The sequence below is a fragment of the Chamaea fasciata genome, unplaced genomic scaffold (assembly GCF_029207755.1).
Source record: "Chamaea fasciata isolate MVZ Bird 193981 ecotype frontalis unplaced genomic scaffold, bChaFas1.0.hap1 SCAF_2, whole genome shotgun sequence".
NCBI lineage: Eukaryota > Metazoa > Chordata > Aves > Passeriformes > Sylviidae > Chamaea > Chamaea fasciata.
The window spans coordinates 137,753-158,385 of NW_027094087.1; the positions used below are offsets into that span (position 1 = coordinate 137,753).

At 40.8% G+C, this 20,633-nt stretch overlaps 1 protein-coding gene and 1 long non-coding RNA gene across 11 annotated transcripts in view; one reads left to right on the forward strand and one right to left on the reverse strand.

The window, feature by feature from the left end:
• Positions 1-20,633, reverse strand: part of SYNJ1 (synaptojanin 1) — a 49,860-nt gene that overhangs the window by 9,533 nt on the left and 19,694 nt on the right. For 4 of the 9 annotated variants that reach the window (XM_066207001.1, XM_066206993.1, XM_066207027.1 and 1 more), the window contains exons 12-26: positions 18,666-18,831; positions 17,445-17,468; positions 14,221-14,412; positions 12,893-12,977; positions 11,739-11,879; positions 11,197-11,389; positions 9,792-9,950; positions 7,828-7,984; positions 7,370-7,487; positions 7,047-7,262; positions 6,353-6,431; positions 5,225-5,387; positions 4,385-4,591; positions 3,614-3,742; positions 2,991-3,029 (exon numbers count right to left, since the gene is read on the reverse strand). In XM_066207001.1, the coding sequence (XP_066063098.1) occupies positions 2,991-3,029; positions 3,614-3,742; positions 4,385-4,591; positions 5,225-5,387; positions 6,353-6,431; positions 7,047-7,262; positions 7,370-7,487; positions 7,828-7,984; positions 9,792-9,950; positions 11,197-11,389; positions 11,739-11,879; positions 12,893-12,977; positions 14,221-14,412; positions 17,445-17,468; positions 18,666-18,831 (2,068 nt within the window). The remainder of the gene's footprint in view (positions 1-2,990; positions 3,030-3,613; positions 3,743-4,384; positions 4,592-5,224; positions 5,388-6,352; positions 6,432-7,046; positions 7,263-7,369; positions 7,488-7,827; positions 7,985-9,791; positions 9,951-11,196; positions 11,390-11,738; positions 11,880-12,892; positions 12,978-14,220; positions 14,413-17,444; positions 17,469-18,665; positions 18,832-20,633) is intronic. The other 5 variants (XM_066207018.1, XM_066207007.1, XM_066206998.1 and 2 more) reach the window with 2 other exon arrangements.
• LOC136303351 (uncharacterized) lies at positions 1,010-17,395 on the forward strand. 2 transcript variants are annotated; one of them, XR_010724208.1, is made up of 3 exons: positions 1,010-1,158; positions 15,007-15,109; positions 17,288-17,395. It is a non-coding gene; the product is annotated as an uncharacterized lncRNA (long non-coding RNA). The 2 variants fall into 2 exon arrangements; XR_010724207.1 differs by lacking the exon at positions 17,288-17,395 and adding an exon at positions 16,472-16,567.

The following is a 20,633-nucleotide window of genomic DNA, read 5'->3' on the forward strand; positions in this document are numbered from 1 at the left end:
CCAAGACAGTTTTACACAATTTAACTCTGGTCTAGATAGATTACAGTCACTGTAGGAAATAACTGTTTGTTGCAGCATGGGGAACCAGACTGGTGTGAATTACGAATCAAGTACAATCATGTTTAATAACAGCTATTATTTTAATTTTACATTACAGTTGAAAGAGAATCTCATTCCTTCAAAATGTTCACTCTCCACAAACTTTTGGCTATCCAGTGTGATCTGACATGCTGGTCTTGAACCTCTCATGAAGCAGAGCACAGACCTGAACTCAAACACTGGGGAGTAAATGAACAAATGAAATGAGCACCTAGACCCTGCGACATTAAGCCTGATCTCTGTCATTCAGAACACTGAATAGTCTGTTTCTGCTATGGTACAGCTGAATAAGGAATTCGATGAAAGCAATGCTTCCCACTTCCTATCATGTGTTGTATCCTGAAGAGCTGCATTACTAAGTTGCCTCCACGCAGCACTGTGCACTTGGGACAGCTGTACCAATTGGTTTAGCAGTTCAGGTTGAGAGAAAGATGATGTTCCATCATGCATCACCATGCTGAATTATTTTATTTCTGCAATATTATCAAGCATATACTGGGTTCCTAAAACTGTAGGGCATAAACATGGCAGGACAAAGACATGATGGAAATACTGAAGGCATCCCTTAGCTATGACACAGCCTCCTGTTTTCTCACCATGTGCCCACGTGTGCGTTCTGCCCAGGAGCAGATCTCACAGATCTGTGTCATCTGTGAGTTCTGTCACAGAGTGGGCAGAGTGAAGGCTGCACACGAGGCTGAAATGGGACTGTCTCCAGAGATGTCAGCTCTCTGCTTTGGCTGAACATTTGTTTCAAAGATGCTAAATCCTAGCATGTGTTATCTGTTCTGCCAATTGCCATCACAAGTTTCTGACTGTGAATGACTCTGTGAGAGGAGCAGCAGTGAAGCCGAGCAGGAGTAGGGCACTGCCTACAGATAACATTGCTCTGCTCTTGTCTTTATGCAGGAGGACAACTAAAGGCAGCTCCTTTCAGCAGAAGGGTGACACAGGCACACGCTGCTACATCAGTGCACCAGACAGAGAGAGCAAGATCTCTGGCCAAGAGGATCTGGCAAGTTTAAAAATATTTACCGCATGGGAGAGAAACAGCACAAGGTAAACACCTGAGATTTCTTTCACTTACTCATAATACTCTTCAATAGTGAGTAAGCAGAATTATTGTACTGTGATAACGCTATCACAAAGGGCAGCATAGGAATATTTTACTCTTACAGACAATGAAAAACAGTTTAAAAGCAATGATAAAAGCCTTGGCTGCAACAAAAAAAATCAGGAAAACTCTGACTACTAGTATTAAGGCAGAAAAAACCCACAAATGTTATTTATTAACATCAATTGACAATTAGCAGCCTTTAACACTTTTAATATTCTCTGAAAATTTAATCTGTAATGTATTAAAGAAATATTGGGTAAACAGAGTGCAACATTTTAATTTTTAACTATAAACAACTGGAGCATACAGAATCCTCAGTGAATTTTTTTGTGTATTAGCATACAGGTCTACACTTTGTAAAGCCCTGCAATGAGTGCAGAGCCTTATTCACCTGAATTCTGAGTTACTTCTGATATAAAGTATGACCAAACAAAAACACTTAGATGCCCAAATCCTCCTCTCATCTTCAAAGCATACCGAGCCATTAGAAAAAATGTCATGGGCGTTGAAGGGACTGAAGTACTTGTGGGGAAAAAAGGTCAAAACACCTGAGGAAAAAACCCTAACTTTAAAAGGCACAACATCTTAAAGACATCATCAATGTCCCTTTGCATGTGCTATGGAAGTCTAAACCCAAAGTTTGATCCACTTAGACACTATACAGGGATATTTCCACAGAGCTTTAGGAGCCTTCTTCCTAGGGAAGAAAAACAGCTGCCCTTTCCCCACTAAAGTAACCCATAAGGACATTTATTTTGGTTCCAGCCCTGTGCTAACTTGCTTGGAGCTGAGCTCAGACACCCATGAAAAGCAAAGTCTTTATCCTTACACATGTACACCATGAGTGGAAAATGGAGAGCAGAAAAAAAGTGAAGAGCTTTTGGCTGGAATAATATATGAAAAAATATATAGAGTCTCAAATGACAGCATAAAAAGCAAGTTTTATGCAAGTTAAAACTCTATGGAAAGCTATGTTGGGAAAGAGGACAAAAGAAGACAACTGACTAGTCTTTGCACAATTGAGACAAACTAGGCAAACAGGACGGTGTCAGTGTTCAGAAAATTACACAGGACTGAAGAACAATGAATTAAATCTCACCTATGTTGAATGTGGTCTATCAACCGCTTCCTAAAGCGCCTATTTCTGCATTTTAACTCATCTGAAATATTACACACTGGGCATAAAAACTTCCTTGTCTCACCAGTATCTAGGAGCCAAGTACATTTTTGCCTGACACCAAAATCAGCTGATAGTTACAGACTATGTAAAATAGTTTATGTATTTTCTGAGATTACTCAAAACTTTTGAAGCATTTTGTCAAAAACTCCTCTTTCCTACCAACTGAGGGGCAGTGCCTGGAAGTGCCACTAACAATTCTCACTCAGTCTCATGTATTGATGAGCTGATTTAAGTCCAAGCAGGACAGAAAAATGTGTGACAGGGAAGGACAAAGAGTACTTTGAAGCAGCACTGCCCAGAAAAGTTGGCTGGATGTATTCACCCAGGACAAAGTAATAAAAACCTGGAACAACCTTCACCTCTGACTTTAAAACACCAACTTTTGGAGAAATACTATTTCACCAAAAAGTCAAACGTAGTTCAGAGGGGGAAGAATGGAATGACAGTGACATCCTTGAATTATCCAGTTCTATAACCTTGAGAATTGCCCATTTTTTAAATACCTTTGGAAATCATCATGTTAAGTATTGTCACAACAGATCCCCACGGCAGTTTTGCTATGCAGTCATATTCAAAAACAATTAAAATCATTACCTCCAAATTCTTTTCTAGCAGGTGCAGGACTCCTACCGCCTGACAGTATTTAAGAAATGAATGCAGCAATAATGAAAAATATCAGTATAGTAGGAGGGAAGAAAAAGAATGAGAAAGTTAAAAATCACAAGGGTCAGTCTGTTATTAACTATGTTGCCCAAATGCTTCTGAACATCCAGTTTCTCTTAGTGCTCAATTGTTCTCATTGACAGATGATCCAAATGAAGTCTACATTAAAAACTTGGACATGATAAAATGCATATATACTGATGCCAAAATTAAAGGAATAGCAATGAATCAATGAATGCACAACTTTACTTCTATTTTATTTTAAAACAGATGCTATAAAAAAGGAAAACGTTGAGTAAGCATTGCTCTAAAATTTCACATTTTTAAAAACTGTGAAAGTAAGTTTTTATGAACTTATTCACTAGTGATATTTAAATGGTAAAAATGCTGCTATTTCCCATGCTGTTACTGCCTTTAAGTGTACCAGTTAAAACATTTCAGTTAAAAACCAGGGAGCCCCAAGTGTAATATGCAGTTTGGGTTTGCACTTCCAAGATCATCTCACAGACTTGAAAACAAATATTCCTGAGCACCTGAAGAGGTGCCCACGTTACCTGAGGGTGGAGGTGGCCGCTGTGGAGGAGCAGGACGTGCAGGAGGAGCGACGGGCCGAGGGGGCGGAGGACGCTTGGGCTCCAGGCTCTGGGGAGGCTCCTTCTGCTGGGCACCAGTCTGCAGTTCAGCTGAAGGATATGACAGGGAACAACACAAAAATTAGTATCTTCGACATTCTAAACCCAGCAAAGCTTTTCTAATAGCAAGTTTTTCCTCACAGAGAGGGCAGTCAGTCCCCAGCCTTGGAAAAAACAACATCCAGAAGTTTTTAAGAGAGGGAAAACAAGAGGAATGAACCAATGATGAAAAGAAGCAGAGTTCCTAAACCAAAACTTTTGCCTCATGTGCTTTAATAAATTTATGTTTTCCATGAAATCCTGAACAATCTTACCAATTGCAGCATTCAAATATTTGAATTTGACCCTCACCTGTGAATTAAGTTCTCTGGAAAAAGGTGCTATGAAGGGAATTCTCAAGGCATTTAAGCAGTTAAAATAAACTCATTTAGAGGCCATTCCAAACACCATCATTGTGTTCACACGTTCACTTCATCACTTAAGAAAAGGCTGTGTTTAAACAGAAGTTTTCATATCGTGCTCCCAATTCACAAATGTGCCAATTACAATGTATATCTTGGAGCTGACAGGAGCAGGGATTGCCAGGGGCTGTACTCCGAGAGTATGACTGGGGTGAAGCAGGATTCTACAGGCACGCTGCGACACAACGTGGGCGTGCCAGCTCTGGAGGCAGTGGAGCCGTGCAATACTCACCGTGCGTGGACACAGGCGGTCCAGGAGCTTTTCCTGGGGCTCGGCTGGGTCTCGCTGGGAGCGTGGGTCCATCCGACAGCGTCGGGGACTGGCAGGGGCTGGAACGCGGGGAGGAGCTCGGGGAGGTTCCGAGCCCTGAGCTTGATGTTGGCTGCAGGTGCTGAGGAAGGATTTCTTCCACTTCAGCACTGTAGTCATCGATGTCTCCTAAAGAACAAGCCCCAGAGAAGAAAAGCACATAAAAACTGATTCTGGGCATGGGATTTTATGCAAGGAAAGCCCCGAAGTTCCAAGGAATTCGCTCAGCAACCAAAATATGATTCTTGCATCCCAAAATGACACATGAAGAATACATACGTATTCAAACCACCTGACAATACTCCAAATGTGTAATATATATCATAGATATTTATTAGAGGTAATTATAACAGTGTGGCAACTGTGAAGTTGATTAATCTAAGAAACAATTAGCTTTGCGGGTTATTCCCTTCGTTTGCAATACCACAAGCTTCACTTCAGAAGGCTGAGCAGGGGATTTCAAAGTATCTGTTATTTGTAATAACTTCCGCTTGCAAAGGTGGAATGGTGTTTAAAAAAAAAGGCTCCACATGGATGCGCTTTTGAAGAGTAAACCGTCAATTTAGAATACATATAAATGTAGATGAGAGTGAAGCAGATTGTTGAGACACTGTTGGAAATAATGTCATTTCTAATCTGTTTTAGATGGGCATAAACTTTTTATGTAACAATACTTGTTACGTATTTGTACATGTGGTAAATTAACCACGTTATGTAGGACTGTAAGCATTTCAAAGTAAGGAATGCTTTATCTCAACAAACCTTCCATATCATAGTCTGCAGTAACCTCAGCATCTTCACAAAGCAAAGTGGAGCTTGTTGATGAAGGCAGCCCAATATTAATCTTCTCCAGATTCATTTCATCTTCCAAACTTCTGATCCAGTCGGGATTTTTCAAGTTGATGTTTATAATCCTTCCTTGTAGCTGAATTGCCAAAAAAAGGTATGCACAAAACAGAAATCGTTAAGAGTGGGAATATTAAAGCTCAGCATTCTGGATTTAAAAAGAAGAAAATAATCCCTGAAAATATCACAAATAAGGTTATCGGAATTTCTCCGCCTAGAGAAAAATAATTCTGATTTTCACTTAATTTTGATAAGTAACTACATTGATGTAATTTAAGCTGTTCAACACAACCATTTAATTTTTTTTTGGTAGAAAAACTAGCAACTCATCTCCTATGGTTCTCCTTTTCAGTTAATCAGGAAGCTTCTGGTTTCTTTACTCTGACAGAAACACTATTATTTATAAAGAAAAGCAGACGTGCTTATAAACTACACGAATGAAGTAATTTTTAGAAGCTGGCACAGAGCAGGTCTTCATTCTGCAAACTGACATTCTACCCAGAGCCCCTTTCCTGTCGTGACTGACTGTGAACTGCCAGTGACATCCCAGCAGATCCAAGGATCCATCTGTAAACATCACACATTCTAAGTCTTAACAGCCACAGACTAGTAAAAATTTGAATGTCAGAAGTTAGATTTCCATGAAGATTAAATACTGACCCCATGGAAGTCAATGCAAACTGAAATTTTGACATTTTTTAGACTTTGCTGTACAGAAGTGCTAAATTTTTAATAACTGCAGGCTATAAAGATTTTAAACTGTTTCATTCAAGAAACTAAAGTCTGCTTTTTAAATCATAAAAACCCCCAAACTCCTCCTGAAAATAAATTAAGTTTGATACTTCTTTTATATGGCTTTTGAAACTCAACATACTGGTATGTTGCCATCAAAAGGAAAAAAAAAGAGGATGCAACAGTCTAGTACAGAACAGAAAAAACTCCTAAGAATCAAAGACAAACAAAAAATCCAACCCACTCAAGATGACTTAAAAAAGCTGGATTTTTTTCTCTTGCTGCACAAAGGTTCCATCCTTTTTACATTACCTCAATGCCATTCAAATTCATAACATTCAGAGCAGAGCTTCCTTCCAAAAACGTTACCCACATCTTGTCTTCCACAAACCTGCAAAGTGCATTGGAAATAATAAGCAGCAAAACACCACACCACTTAACAGTACAATTGCCAGCCTAGTGAAAATGCAACATCCTCATTTTCAGTTAATTTAAAACTACTAACCTAATCCTAGAACACAAAATTAGTGTAAAATTCTCAAAAATAAAGAGTATCTGGAAAAATCATGCCTGAAAACTGAGACACATACAGGTATGTAAAATGAATTCTGAAGACATTTAAGCTGAAATTCGAATGTTAAAAATGAAACAGATCATAACTGAAAAGCCAGCTAAGGAAATAACTTTATTCAGGAAATGGGTGGGAACAATGAAGATGAGTTTTGGGCTTGCTCCAGCAGGTTCAAGTCCAGATAGGACAAGGCGGGAATGGCTTCCCACCGCCAGAAGGTTCAATGGGATACTGGGGAGAAATTCTTTCCTGTGAGGGTGCTGAGGCCCTGGCACAGGTTGCCCAGAGAAGCTGTGGCTGCCCCTGGATCCCTGGGAAGTGTCCTAGGCCAGGTCGGAGCAACCCATGGGATAAGTGGGACTGGATGACCCCTTTCAACCCAAACAATTCCATGATTCTACCAGCAGAGATTAAAAGTAAGAAGGTTTTTTTCACCTTATAAGAATAACTTCACCATAGCTTGCAAATTTTTGAAGGAGATCATCAATCAAGTTATCATCAAAATAGCTTTCTTCTGCTGAAGAACTTCTGATGGAGACCATCACAGTACCATCAGGTGGTCCTTGCGTTGCAATCACCTCCTTATACACTTTTTGTCTCTCTTCTGCTTCAATTTCAAATATGTCAATGTCAATCAGTGCAACCACAGGCCTTGGAAAAAACAGACAAGAAAATCCTGTCAGCAGAGTATCTAAGCAACAAAATACACAGCATAAATATTACATCTTAGGAAGTAATGTATAAAATTAAACTGGAACCTATGATCAGATGTTTTCAGCTCTGCTCTTCCGTAGTGCAACAAAGTGCCAGGATTCCATGTATAAGGGACATTACTGTCACTGTGAAAACTTGCATTCAGGAGATCCAGGTCTTCAGCTACAATCAGCAAAGAAAACAAAAGAGGAAAAATAAAGTGATTGCAAGGATGCGTGCTATTTATAAAAAGAAAAAACCACAGAAAGTAAATCCAAATTGAGCGTCTTACAGAAATTCCCCCCCTCGAAGTTGCTTTTCCACTCCTCAAATGTCAGTAACTGGGATCTGACTCATGGCCTCCTCTTCAGCCTCACTGTTTACTGAGGGTCTATTACAAGTGTTCTGTCTCCTACCAAGCCAGGAACAGGCGCTCAGCATCACTGGCATTGGGAACACCACTAAATGGATCCTCTAAGTCACTTAAAGAATATTTTAAACAATTGAAGGGAAACCCTCCTACCTGATCGGTCAAACGGCCATTTTCTTCTCCTCCAAAGGATCCGATCTGTCCATGCCGGTGTGCGACACTTCTCACTGGTGTCGTAGTCATCAGAGAACAGATCATATTTGTATGTAGGGGCAAAATTGATTTTCCCTTCCAGAAATCCCCTAAAAATCTGAAAAAACAGAAGACAGAAACAGATGGGAAACAGTGTGAAACTAATGAGAATTCTCTTTTCTAACACTGACAACCTGTATAAACATCTCAAAATAAAATAAAAAAACCTGTTATTTGTTAAAATGGATTCCTCTCCACATTTTGTCTGCTGAAAACATTTGACGCTATGACTAAATAGTGACCCAGACAATCATCAATGAAAAGAAGTATGCCAGCAGTCATATCTTTAAGCCCATGCTTACAAACAACCCTACTGTTGCTTCAATGTCCTAACCAACTGGAGATCACCCAGAACACATTGATGCTGTACCACAGCATTTTAATCTGGTGCTTAGTTGCTCCTGTGTCAGCAAAAGTTGGGAATTAAGGCTTACATTTTATCTATCTGATCGTGCCAAATGTTCTCACAGATTCGCAGACTGGTCTGGGTTGGAAGGGACTCGGGACCCTAAAGACCATCCGGTTGCAACCCCTTGCCATGGGCAAGGATGCTCTTCACTAAACCAGGTTGCTCAGGGTGCCATTCAGCCTGGTCTTGAACACTTCCAGGCAAAAGCTGACATTAAGATGCCCCCTCAAATAAATGGGATTAAAAAAAAAAAGGAAAAAAAGAGAGTCCATAATACATTCAGTGTATTCAAAATGAGCTTCTTGCTCATCAAATATTTAAACTGGATACAAGATAAAACCCTTTAGCTAAGTCAGCTCCATTCTTGAGTTCAACCTTCTATGGGCATCTTCCCTTCACTTCAGAGACCTGTAAAACAGAAATCTAACTTCGATCTTACAGTCAAATCTGCATCAAGTGATAGGCTGACCTGCATTTCCTGTTGGAAATACAATTTGAAATCCAGTCAATTTAAAAGTCAATGTAAAAGATCAATGTCAGAATGCTAGAAGTTCCACAACTTCTGAGACAATTCATTTGTTCGCCTTCAGTAGTTATTTTCTAACCTACTTTTATGGAGCAAGTGTCTATGTAAACCCCTTTCCTGAACAGCCGGTACAGAAGTGAACCTGCCACAGCCAAAGAGCTCCCTCAGGGACACGGCTCTGGTACCCAGCCAGCAGCTTCTGAGTCATGGAATATCACCCCAACAGTGCAATGCTACTCCTGCTCCCCAGCCAGGAGTCTTTTTCATATTCTGGCAGTTTCTATAGGTTTCTCCAGCTTTATAACTGCTGGAGGTGTCTCCAAAACCTCTACATAGCATGTTTTGATCCACTTAGCAGACAATCAATGCTGCCTGCCCATGTGAACGTACATCTTGCTTTCTCCAGGAAACAGCTGTTAAAAAAAAATAAAGAGTAAAAATATCCAGTGTTTTGCCTTCTGTTCTGGTGCACAAGCTACCAGCACAAATGGAAGGGAACTCTAAATCAGCAAAAGCCCTGCTTGTGATCCAAGTGCTGGCGAGCAGACAGAACCAACAATAGAGGACTGTCTCTCTTTTTACCATATCCAGCCTTCCCACGCAGAGCTGCAAGGAGAGAACAAGAAACCCTACAAAAGAAGTAGCTTTCCTCACTTTGTTATTCTGTGTCTTCTTTGCAAATAAAAAAGCTACCATTTGGACTACTCCCTTTCCCAACAGTAACAGCATGAGGCCTATTACAATTTAACTAAAGAGTAACATTACCAAACATTACAAATATTCTTTTTAAATAGTTACATCTGACAGAAAGAAAAATATCAGAATTAGAAAACTCCATGCTGAGCATACAGATCTACAGGAGCACCATAGATTTGCTAAAACCAGTAAAAAACCCAAAGTATTCTCAAGTATGTTGACGTTTGAACACACCTGTCCAGAGTTCTTCTGATTGATAAGCTGGTCTCCTGCTATGAGGGGATCCCAGTTTTGTTGTCGTATTAGGTCCTTCACCTCCTCATTGGGCAAATCTATTCGATAATTGAAGTCCCCACACCAAAAAATATAGTCATGGGAAAAGAGCATCCTTCCCTGTAAAACAGCAGCACAGTGGCATTAAAAACAACTGAATGACAACTTTACTACTTCTAGGTTCAGAAATTCAGTTTTAGTTGTGAAATATGTACAATTTCTGGGTGAGGAAGACAACTGAAATACATCCTAGTATTTAGTGTCCGTATGGTAAGGACAACATGATCAAGAGTGTGGTGTTTATATATGGAACACGAGAGAAGTACCATTTCCTGGGGAGTTTCCATTTCTAAAGAAACACGAATCAACTGAATTGGATTCTAGAAGTCTTCATCTTCCTACTCCTGTTTTAGAAGTCTGCTCATAGGCAACGGCTGCTGCCTGTGTCAGAGGAGAACAAAACACCCCCCTGGCACTTCGTGGCACAGTCTCCTGAAAAACTGCACATCCAGAGGTTTATCATTCAGACTGAATTGAAGACTTTTCAGTTACATCTGATTTTCATCACTAGAGAGACATTAGTTATACCAGTTATAAAGGGCTTTATGAGTTTAAACAAGGCCCAGGGTTTAGAGTGAGAACTTTCACTTCCCCCTTTGTTTTGGTTTTTCCACTGCCTATAGGTAAAACCAAGAAGATACACTGGCAGATTGAAACAGCAGCATTTAGGAAACTGCTGGATACAACACTTGCTAGGAAGACTGAAACATGACAGTGGGAACAAATTTAGAAAATAAAACCCCCCTGTAAAATAAGACTCCTGCACAGTGTCACAGGAATTAACAAATTACAATTTGATGACAAAATTTAAAACAGCTTTAAGTCTCAAGGAAGCATTTTGTTGCACTGATAACATTTTCAACTTGGTGTGTGATAATGAGAACACGGTGTTTGTTTATGAGAACATGGCACAGAATCATCCCTGTGTAGTGAGAGAACAATGCTGTTCCCAGTGATGCTTTTCCCACAGGTGATTGCTCTCCTGTGCCTACAAAAGTCTGACTGCATGTCAGGGACCTATAAGGTCTCTTTCCTAAGCTAAGTTCTTGATTCCGAATGCAAGTGAACTCATGTTTAATCATCTCTGTCATTGCACTGGCAAGGTCTATTCTGTCTGCAGTCTTGTATTTTAATAAACATTGTGGGAACTCAGTTCCCTCTGAGATCCCTTACCCAAGGAAACCTGACTTGCACAGGAAAACGGGGAAGGGGAAAAATGCAAATGGAGCTTTGGGATGACACTAGGATGCTGCAGCTCCAAGGGTTTCACTTTTCATTTGTTATGGAATTTGACCACCGCGCTTACCATCGGAAAGCCAAGCTTGCGAGATATTTCTACAAAGTCTTCATTCCTCTCCTTGACTTGGGATTGCCCTGCGGCAAAATGACTGCACACAAAGCAAAGGCTGGAGGTGTGGAACAGCATCCGAATGGCCACTGCACCTTTGTTCCCAGTGGCTCCTCCCATGCCAGTCTTGACAGTGTCGACAGCAACGTCCCTGAAACAGTGAAACAACTCTTAAACCTTCCAGGAACCTGGCACAGATGGCTCTGAGCGTGACACTGGGCTGGGAGGGACACAGTGTTCTCCCAGCCACTGGGCCAGTTTTAAAAAGTTCCAACAGCCACTGAGCAGTAACAAGATAAAATTTTCAAGCTCTTTTCAAGCTCTCTGGGCGACCAGTGAGGCGCTGAAAACTAAGATAAAAGAACTTAAACAACTACTTCACCAGAAGGTAGAGCAGCTCTTTCAGAGCCCCACATGGCTCTGAGGATGTTTGGGATGTTATCTTCCAACACAAGGCAAGCTGAAGGTGACCCAAGCTGGAGCCAGCTGTACTCACTGACCTGATAAAGGGAGCGTGCTGGGGCCTGATGAACACGAAGAGGCAGACGCCCACCAGCTGCTCTGAAGCCAGCAGCACGTACTTGTAATCTCTGGAGATGGTCTTCTGCAGCTCAGCAGCCCAGAGCTTCTGATTCGTGGTGCTGGCAGTGAGATTAAAAACACCAGGTTGTTAATAAACCAAACTGAGCAGGTTTCTAGATGGTGATTGAGCTGACTAAGCTACATCTAAGAACCTCAAGTAAACCTTGAGGCAGTAAATCGAAGCCAAGCTGGGAATGGTGCTCAAATGCCTCCCAGCAGAGACACAGGATCTAGACTGTCATGACATCATTGTTTCAAATTCAGCCTCTACAAATGCTGCCTCAACTTTTCCCAACACCGCAGACAACTTTAGGAGCCGTGGCTATCTTTGCTGTCTTTACAAGCAAAAACTAGAGGAGCAAAACCTAAGAATTGTTTTAGAGAGTTACTTTCTAGCTCAGTCAATATTGGAAAACAGGTGTCCATAGTCTCAGATCAAGAAGAAACATCCTTAGAGACCTAACAGACTATGGTTTTTTAGAGTCAGCACCAGACAGGAATGAAAAATACCAGGCCTGGAAACAGCATTAACTACACAAAGGGTGAAATTAGGGGATGACAAGCTGACACTTGGTACCCAAAGGACAAAAATCTGCACAAAGGCTACAGCCTTATAGGCTTTAGGTGCTCTTCCCAATGAGTTAAACCTTCCCTAACACTAGGAAACATGTAAAGCAGGCAGAGAAAACAATGGACAAAGGGAATGTGGTCCTAGGAGTGCACACACATTCATCACTGGTATCACCTACCACTAGGAAAAACATATTCCATAACCCAGTCTGCTAGGAGTGAAAAATCCCAACTCCACGGTAATATAACCATGGAATGGCAGTGAAAACTAACACTATGGAAGGAAGCCTTCCCTTATACAGATCACAACCTGATACATAATGGCATACCAACAACACATGCTTTTGGAAAGGTTTTCTCCGGTTTTGCTGTTCCCAGCAATACAAGACACACAACTGAAGAACACTGCAAGCACTGGAGAAACCAGAATTTTAAATAACCTATGACTTGAAAAAGGCGATTATCAGCCAAACTAGTATACTGTGTGGATTGGATCACCCACCTGGCATTCACAATGTTTCCTGCATTTAACTCCACCATTTCTTCAAATCCAATGGCAAATATGTCCACAGGTTTGTTTTTGCGATCTGGAGGTAAACAGGGAAAAAGTTATTTCTTGTTTCTAATTAACTTTAGAATCAAGACCTCATATATGTACATAAATGAATATATATATATATATTCATTTTAAGAAAGAAATTCCTTACTTGGAAAGAAATTCTTCTCAGAGAGAGCGGTGAGGCCCTGGCACAGGGTGCCAGAGAAGCTGTGGCTGCCCCTGGATCCCTGACCAGGGATCCCAGACCTGTCCAAGCGCCCAAGGCCAGGTTGGACAGGGCTTGGAGCAGCCTGGAATAGTGGAAGGTGTCCCTGACCATGGCAGGGAGTGAACTGGATCTTTACAGTCCCTTCCTACACAGTTCTAGGCTTCTGTGATACCTGTTTCAATGTTTGTGATCTACTTAGAAAAATCAGAGTGTTGGAGATTAGATTTGGGGTTTTTTTTTCCTCCTACAGAATTTTTTTTCCCATAAGTTGCCATGAAACTAACTACCGAGTACTTATGGGTGCCTGAGGAGAACAAAGAAGTGGTCGAAGGAGAGTGTAGCACCGGGCTACACACATATATTTTTTTGGTCTCTGGGAGGGGAAAAGATAAGGAGAAGTTTGGGGGCAGGTAAAGGACAGGGTGGGGGCAGCTTCACTCTTGCTCTCAGCATCAGAGACAGGACGGCCTGGCTGATGCTCGCTGTGGGAGGAGTTCACTGTCACCACCAAGTCGGGTCCTGGGAAATCTACCACTATCTGCTCGCGTGCCCAGGAATTCTGAGCTCGCCTCCCTCTGTCCTGCTGCAGTTTCACCGGCACTGCTTTGAGGCTTTTTGCTACTCATTGGCCCTGCCCTGCTGGGACATCCCTGCCATTCCAGCTACGACTGCGACTGCGGAGCTTCTTATCTATCTCATCCACCAGCCCGGGATTTTCCACCCTTCCAGCTTGGCGCTCTCAGAGTCCTGCAGGGGCACCGGGATCAGACTGCCCCGGGCCTTGTGAAGCAAAGCCCCTCGAGGTCCCTGGCTCTGTTTGTTATTAACACTGCTGTTGTTGTTGTCTGTTTGCCTTGTTCCACATACCAGCAGAGAACTGTTATTCCTAACCCCGTATCTTTGCTGGACAGCCCACTTAATTTTCTAAATTATAATCATTTGGAGGGAGGGTGTTTAAATTCTCCACTCCAAGGGAGGCCCTGCCCCTCCCCAGCAGACATCTGTCTTTCAAACCAAGGCACGGAGTTTTCAAGAAAAAGTAATGACAGAACATAAATCCTACCTTGGAATTCATGGATCCCAGCTAACTTCGGTGCATCCAGAAGCCAGTCAGTGAGGGTTTGATTTCTGAAGGCAATACTTCGAAACTGCTTCCCCCCGTTGACGTTCCACGTCCCAACGCAGACTCGGATTTTTTTCGGTTTTGCATACTTATAGAAGTTCTCGCACATGCTCTTCAGAACTTTTACAGATGCTGGAAAAACATTTGAAAAGACATTACTTTTACAGCGAATGTATCAGAAAAATTGGCAGTGAGATCTTTCCAATGTACGTGCACAAAATAAAACTGTGAAAGCACAAGGAAGGCAGCTTTCCCAGGGGAAAGTACCCTCAGAGACACATTACTTGTGTGGGTAAGACACTGACTGAAAAACAGCAGCAATTTGTTCAAAATTATACAGAGAGAAATCATACACGAAGGAAACAATTTCCATGTTTTATAAATAGCTGCTGTTCTTTCATCTCGTACATGACTCTCTAAGGAAACCATCGTTTTTTGTACGTATCAACAAGGATATCTACCTCATTTTCACAGATTAAATTTATGAAATCCGATCTCTGTTACAAAAGCAACGCGCAGGTATATTAATTTTTGGAAGCGTAAAAGTTGCTGATAAACTACAAGTACTAAAATAGAGAAGGTACAGTATTTCATCATATCAGAGTATGTCTATTTAAGCCACAAGTCTGAGTTATTTTTAGGTCAGTTGAATTCCTAAAGAGCTGCTTTAGTGAGGACAGTAGGCTGGGATTTAAAATAATTCACCTCATTTTTCTGTCCCACCAGACTTTCCCTGTTTTCATCTGCCGGATGGAGAGAGAGAGGAATGACCCATATGTAAAGGACATGGTGAGAAACACAGGAAGTAAGAAGCTGATTCAATGGTCAGGTACTTTACCTAAGTTATATCAGTTTACCTATTTTGAATGTTCTCATGGTTATCAGACTCCAAAAGAACAATATAAATAGTGTTAGATGGAATTCTTCTCTTCACTTGTTACTGTCTTGAAAAACAGTCAGTTACTGGGAACAGTACTTTCATTTAAATTCCCCAAATAAGATGATTAGCGAGCTGCTGCTGTCTTTTCAGTTATTCTTTTTAAGTTTGCCATCTTGGCTACCTGGTTAAAACAAAAACAGGTATTCTCTATCCCTATTGGGTTTGAAAAAAATGGAAGCAAGAGGAGAAAATATATTGTGTTTGTTGGCTGTGAATGCCTTCCCTGCTGAACAAATCACACATCCATAAATGGGCCAACCACATAGAAAAGACAGTGAACTGGTTGGTGCCTCCTTGGGGGGCTCCAAGCAGATCATGCTTGGGGATCATGCTTTCCTCATCAAAATGCAGGGAAATGAAGTTTAGAAAACAGGAATGAGCCAACGGTATACTTGAGAGGCGAGAGCCAAATACTGGGTCTGCTTCTGACCCACACCCCAGGTGATTCCAGCCAGGAAGTCCAGCACATGCCCCAAAGGCCACAGAGAGCAGAGGCCAGGTGCTACCTCAGCATGTGGCCACCGAAGGGAAACGATCCCAGGAATGCTGTAGCCACAACACATCCAAAAACCCCAATCATCCAAAGGGTTGGCTGAACCCCAGGAACCCAAACCAGCATTGTAGACAGCTGTGCAGGCCCGCAGAGATGAGCCCCTGCAGCACTCTGAGCAAGTTAAAGAGCAGAGTTTGGATGTTTCCTGTCTCAGGTTCCATCTTTTTCCTTTGAAAATGTACTGGATTTCAGCTTCATTTTAGGTACTCCAAATCACTCTCTTGCTACTGAGCAGCTTTTAAGCAAAGCTGCAAAATTTGCTTATTGCTTATTTAACTTCTGATGTTGTTATGAGACTAATGTGAAAAGCCTTACCAGGTTAGACTCTCATTTTAGAAGTGAACTGACAACAAGCTCATTACAAACAAAAATTTTCTATCTTTAAACTAGCAGTCTTCCTAAATTGTAGAATGTCTCTTTTTATAAATTTGAGTAATTAAAAATAAAATTTTCTATTGCTTTCCAAAAAACTGAATGAACCAAGTGCTTTGCAGAGTTCCTGTGATTATGATTTTCCTACATATTTCTAGTTATTTATCTTCTCAGCAAAACTGTGCCCTATTCTACAACATCAGAAATCCAATCGGTTATATTTTGTTATTTGCAGCAAAAATACTTTGACTGCTGCTCTTACTAGGCAAGTTGAAATTTGGAAATCTGTTCAACAGAGGGAGTGTTAATTTAAAATTCTGTTTCAGATACTCTGTGCAGCTGAATGGAACTGCTGGAACTTGATGGAACTGTTTTACTGCAACATCCAAATTCCCATAGAAATATTTCAATATATGCAATTCGTACCCAGGTGAAACCCTGAAATGCTAAAAAATAGTTGATTTATAACTCTTACAAAAATAGGCATTCTAATAAATAATAAAAATTAGACCTAAATAATAATAATAACAATAACTTATACATACATAAAAATTGTTGGCTCTTCTTCCAGAGTTGTAAGATAGAAGGTATTACCATCAGTGAGAGTGTGACTGGTCATTCCAGTAAGCACTTGGTTACACTGACAAAATGCCAGTGGATCACCTGATTTCAGGCATACATTACTTGTGACTCAGACTTCACTACTTAGATACTCGCTAGGAGTTAAGTAGGTAGAGTAAAACACACATAGGAAAAGCAAAATTGGCAAATGTAAAGGCCATTTGAATTTGCTCAACACACAATACAATCTGAAGAGCATTAGGATTATTTTATTTTAACTAATGGTTTCTGGGAACAAGAACATGAAGTGCTGCACAGCTGACAAGTTTCCTGCATGAACACAAGCATGTTAAGCCTTCTAGCAGCAAATAAGATAAAATTACAAATTGTAGTGAAGAATTTCACCTCTTATCCTAAACAAAGCAAAAATACAGAAGCCTCCAAGTCAGATAAAAAGGAACATTCCTTTACAGCCAGAGCAAGTGCAAAAATAAACCCCTGTGAATTGGTTACCTTATTTCCTAACTTGCACCCAAGCTCAACTGAAACATTTTTCACCTCTTATATTCTCACTTTTCTAGGATTAAAGGCCGTTAGGGCACAGGAATGCCAGATCCAAACACCACCAGGAAAATGTGAGCCCATAGCTAAACATTACACAAACAGACACAAGAAAAGCCAGAAGACAACAACAGCTGGTCAGGTATTCACAGTTCATTTTACTGTACTATACTATACCTGATTGTAATGATTGCTCTGAAACTACGGATGCAGTAAGAGGGAAACAAGAAAAGATTAGTCAAGTAAGTCATTGCTTTTTAGGATTTTCCAGCAATGTGTGAGGAAACATGCTGTTAATACACAATTTATTACACATAACCGTTTGCATCAGTTAATGCACATGTTTTATGCTGCAAAATCTACCAAGTTTCATAATGGGATTAGCAAATTTTCTTTTCCTCCCTTATTAATAACGGATTCACACATGTTGAAGTACCCCACTGCTTAACTTGCCACCTAGCAGAGAATGCAGAGAGATTTCAGGGCAGAGGGATTAATGCTCCTCAGCTGTCAGGAGCTGCAAATACAAAAAGGACAGCTTGCATTCCCAGAAAAAGTGGGAAGAAATGAAAACAAACTTTAACTAATTTTGAGGTGAGGCCGATTTAGCAGGTCTCAGACGTAAGAAAAATCACCATAACGTGAAACCTTGTGCTAAACAAATGGGACAAAAACACTCCCTTGGACTCCACATCGGATCAAGATGTGGACCCCTGAGAGCAAGACTACAACTGGGCAACGATTTTCTTCCTTTGCACTAAAGCTTTGACATATTTTTCCTCATCCAACGTTAAGATGTGTCTGGGAGAAGGAAAAAAAAATGAAAAGGAAAATTTAAGAATGTTATTAATCCCTAAAAGTTGCAGTAACCCAGAACATTATTACCTGGGATCTTGGAAAGAAGACTCAAATTTAATTTCCTTCTTTGCCCGAATTTGAGCTCCTCTATTTCTGATGTCCCAAGAGAGGACTGAACACAGCCCTGTGACTGACCAGACTTGCAGAAGATGGGACTGAATGCAGTGCTGGGGACCACGGAGGTTACACCTCTTTGGGGATGCTGGATGCTGGTTCAGCACCCTGTTCTCATGAGGGGCACCACCTTCCTGGTACCAAAACCCCCAAGACTCAGTGGCTGCTCTGCACAAGCAGAGCTTCTTATCGAAATCTCTCTGGTTTTGTTGTAGAACTTCACCCACAAATCATACACAGGTAAAGCAATTTCTGCAGCACATTACTTTGGTGCTATTAGTAAAGCAGAAGTAACTTCCGTTTTTGAATAAGCCCAGAGAACATGAAATAGCATTTATACTTTCCAACAGTGCTTTGAAAACAAACTCTACACAGCTTTCTTACACCAAATAGTTATCAGAGATTAAAATCCTGAAAGACACATACCGCGTAAACTGCTGGTGGTTAAGAGAGCCCGTGCTTTATCTGCTAAATCACTATTTAGGGTATTTCCCAATAACAAAACATCAATGGCCTCCTGCTTGGAGCTATCAAAAAAGTTATTTTGGATCGTTCTGGTCACAGAACGAGCACCATCCTTCAGCTTTCCAGCCTGTTAGGGAGGAACATGTATAAAATATTTTATGTTGGACACTGCTCACAATACATTGGCAATATTCAGTAGATATATACGTAAACAGTGTTAATGATTTTAAGGGCTAAGGCAGTTTTCTGCTCTAAGTATTAAATCAAGTTGTCTGAGCCTACTGTGTTACAGGTGCTTTCCCCCCCCTCCCCCAATGCTAAGAAAACACACCAATACCTACAACGCGTATCTAACAAGCAGATATAAATTAAACTAAATAATGCTTAGTTTATGTAATACTGCAGGGAGGGGAATTGTTTTTTCCCTATACCCTAAATCTTTACAAATTAATTTGATATAGTGCCACGTTTAGACCATGACAGGGATTTTGGGCTTTTCCCCAAATAGTGAGAGACGAGCAAGCGCTCGAATCCAAATGCCATGATACATGAAGGTATATGTTCATGCACTTAGGAGTTAAGAATTTTGCATTCTGGAATATCCATGTTAAAAACAGAGAGAGCTTCGACTTAAGACCCCCCTAAACTTGTTGAAATAACATGCAAGTCTCATGCAGCATCCCAGAAGGAACACAGACACTAATCCATGGCTATGGACACACCCAGACACTGTCTCTGCACACTCTGGCCTGACTGAACTGCAGTCCAGGGGAACAGTGCCCAACCACCTGGGCTAAACAAGAGTCTCCAGAACAATGTGCTGCTGATGCAGATGTACCCAGGGGTCACACACACCTAAAGGATAATGTAAGCAACACGTAATGCAGTCTGGCACTCAATTCCAAACCTGGCAGTGTTGATTTCGGCACACAAAAACACCTTTCTGATGACACGTGTTGTTGCATGTGCTCTGCCTGTGAGGTGTCTGTCAACACACACTGCGGCAGGTACATGAAACACAGACTGTGATCCATCAGGGATGCTGCAAGGAATTGTGTTATAAAAAAATACTCCCAAGTTTACAGCTTGCTTTGTCCACTAAAGCCTCTTAAATGCATGCGGAAATAAAGAAGGCAACAGCTTAACAAAACTGCCCTAAGATTTAGTTCTATGAATTGTACTGAACAGTGAGACAGAAGCTACTCTCTTGGCAAGGCTAAGTGACTTTGGCAGACAATGGGGATGAACTGTAGGGAGCACTTTATTGCAAGAGGATTTTGACAGGATGCGCTCCCTTCCTGGCAGACAACGTTCAACTGATGATCCAAAAAACCACACTCACCATTCACATATCAGGCAATTAATTGAAAGGAACCCCGAGAAAGCAAAAGAAAGAGCAGGTAAGGAGTTAGATGTAACAAGTATTACAATACTTTAAAAAGAACTGGTTTTCAGTATAGAAAGGTATATTAACACACTTAAGGTTAAAATAATTTTCTCCTATGTGAAATGTCTGTATTTTTACTTCTAAGTATTCTTGGGCTTTGAAGAATCAAACAGACAAGTAGGAAATGGAACAATTTCAGGCATCAAACTTTTCATTTGAGAAATGAGAATGCAACTAAAAAACTACATTTTAAAATATATACTCAAGAGTACTCCAAACCATAATGAGTCAGGTTTAATTGAAACGAGAGCAAGTATTGTAAGGCTTTGCAAGCATTAAAGATCATCTTTCACCAGATGAGACTCATTTCAGAGATGTTTGATTTGATTTATGAGATGTGGTACTAATTAGAGTTGTCCCAGGGCACGGATCCAGAATTATTCCAAAGACAGCAGAGCAAATGTACTGGTGTGGTTTAACAAACTGAAACCAGGACAAGTACTAATGTGTTTTAAACATTAAAAATGGAAATGTAAATACAT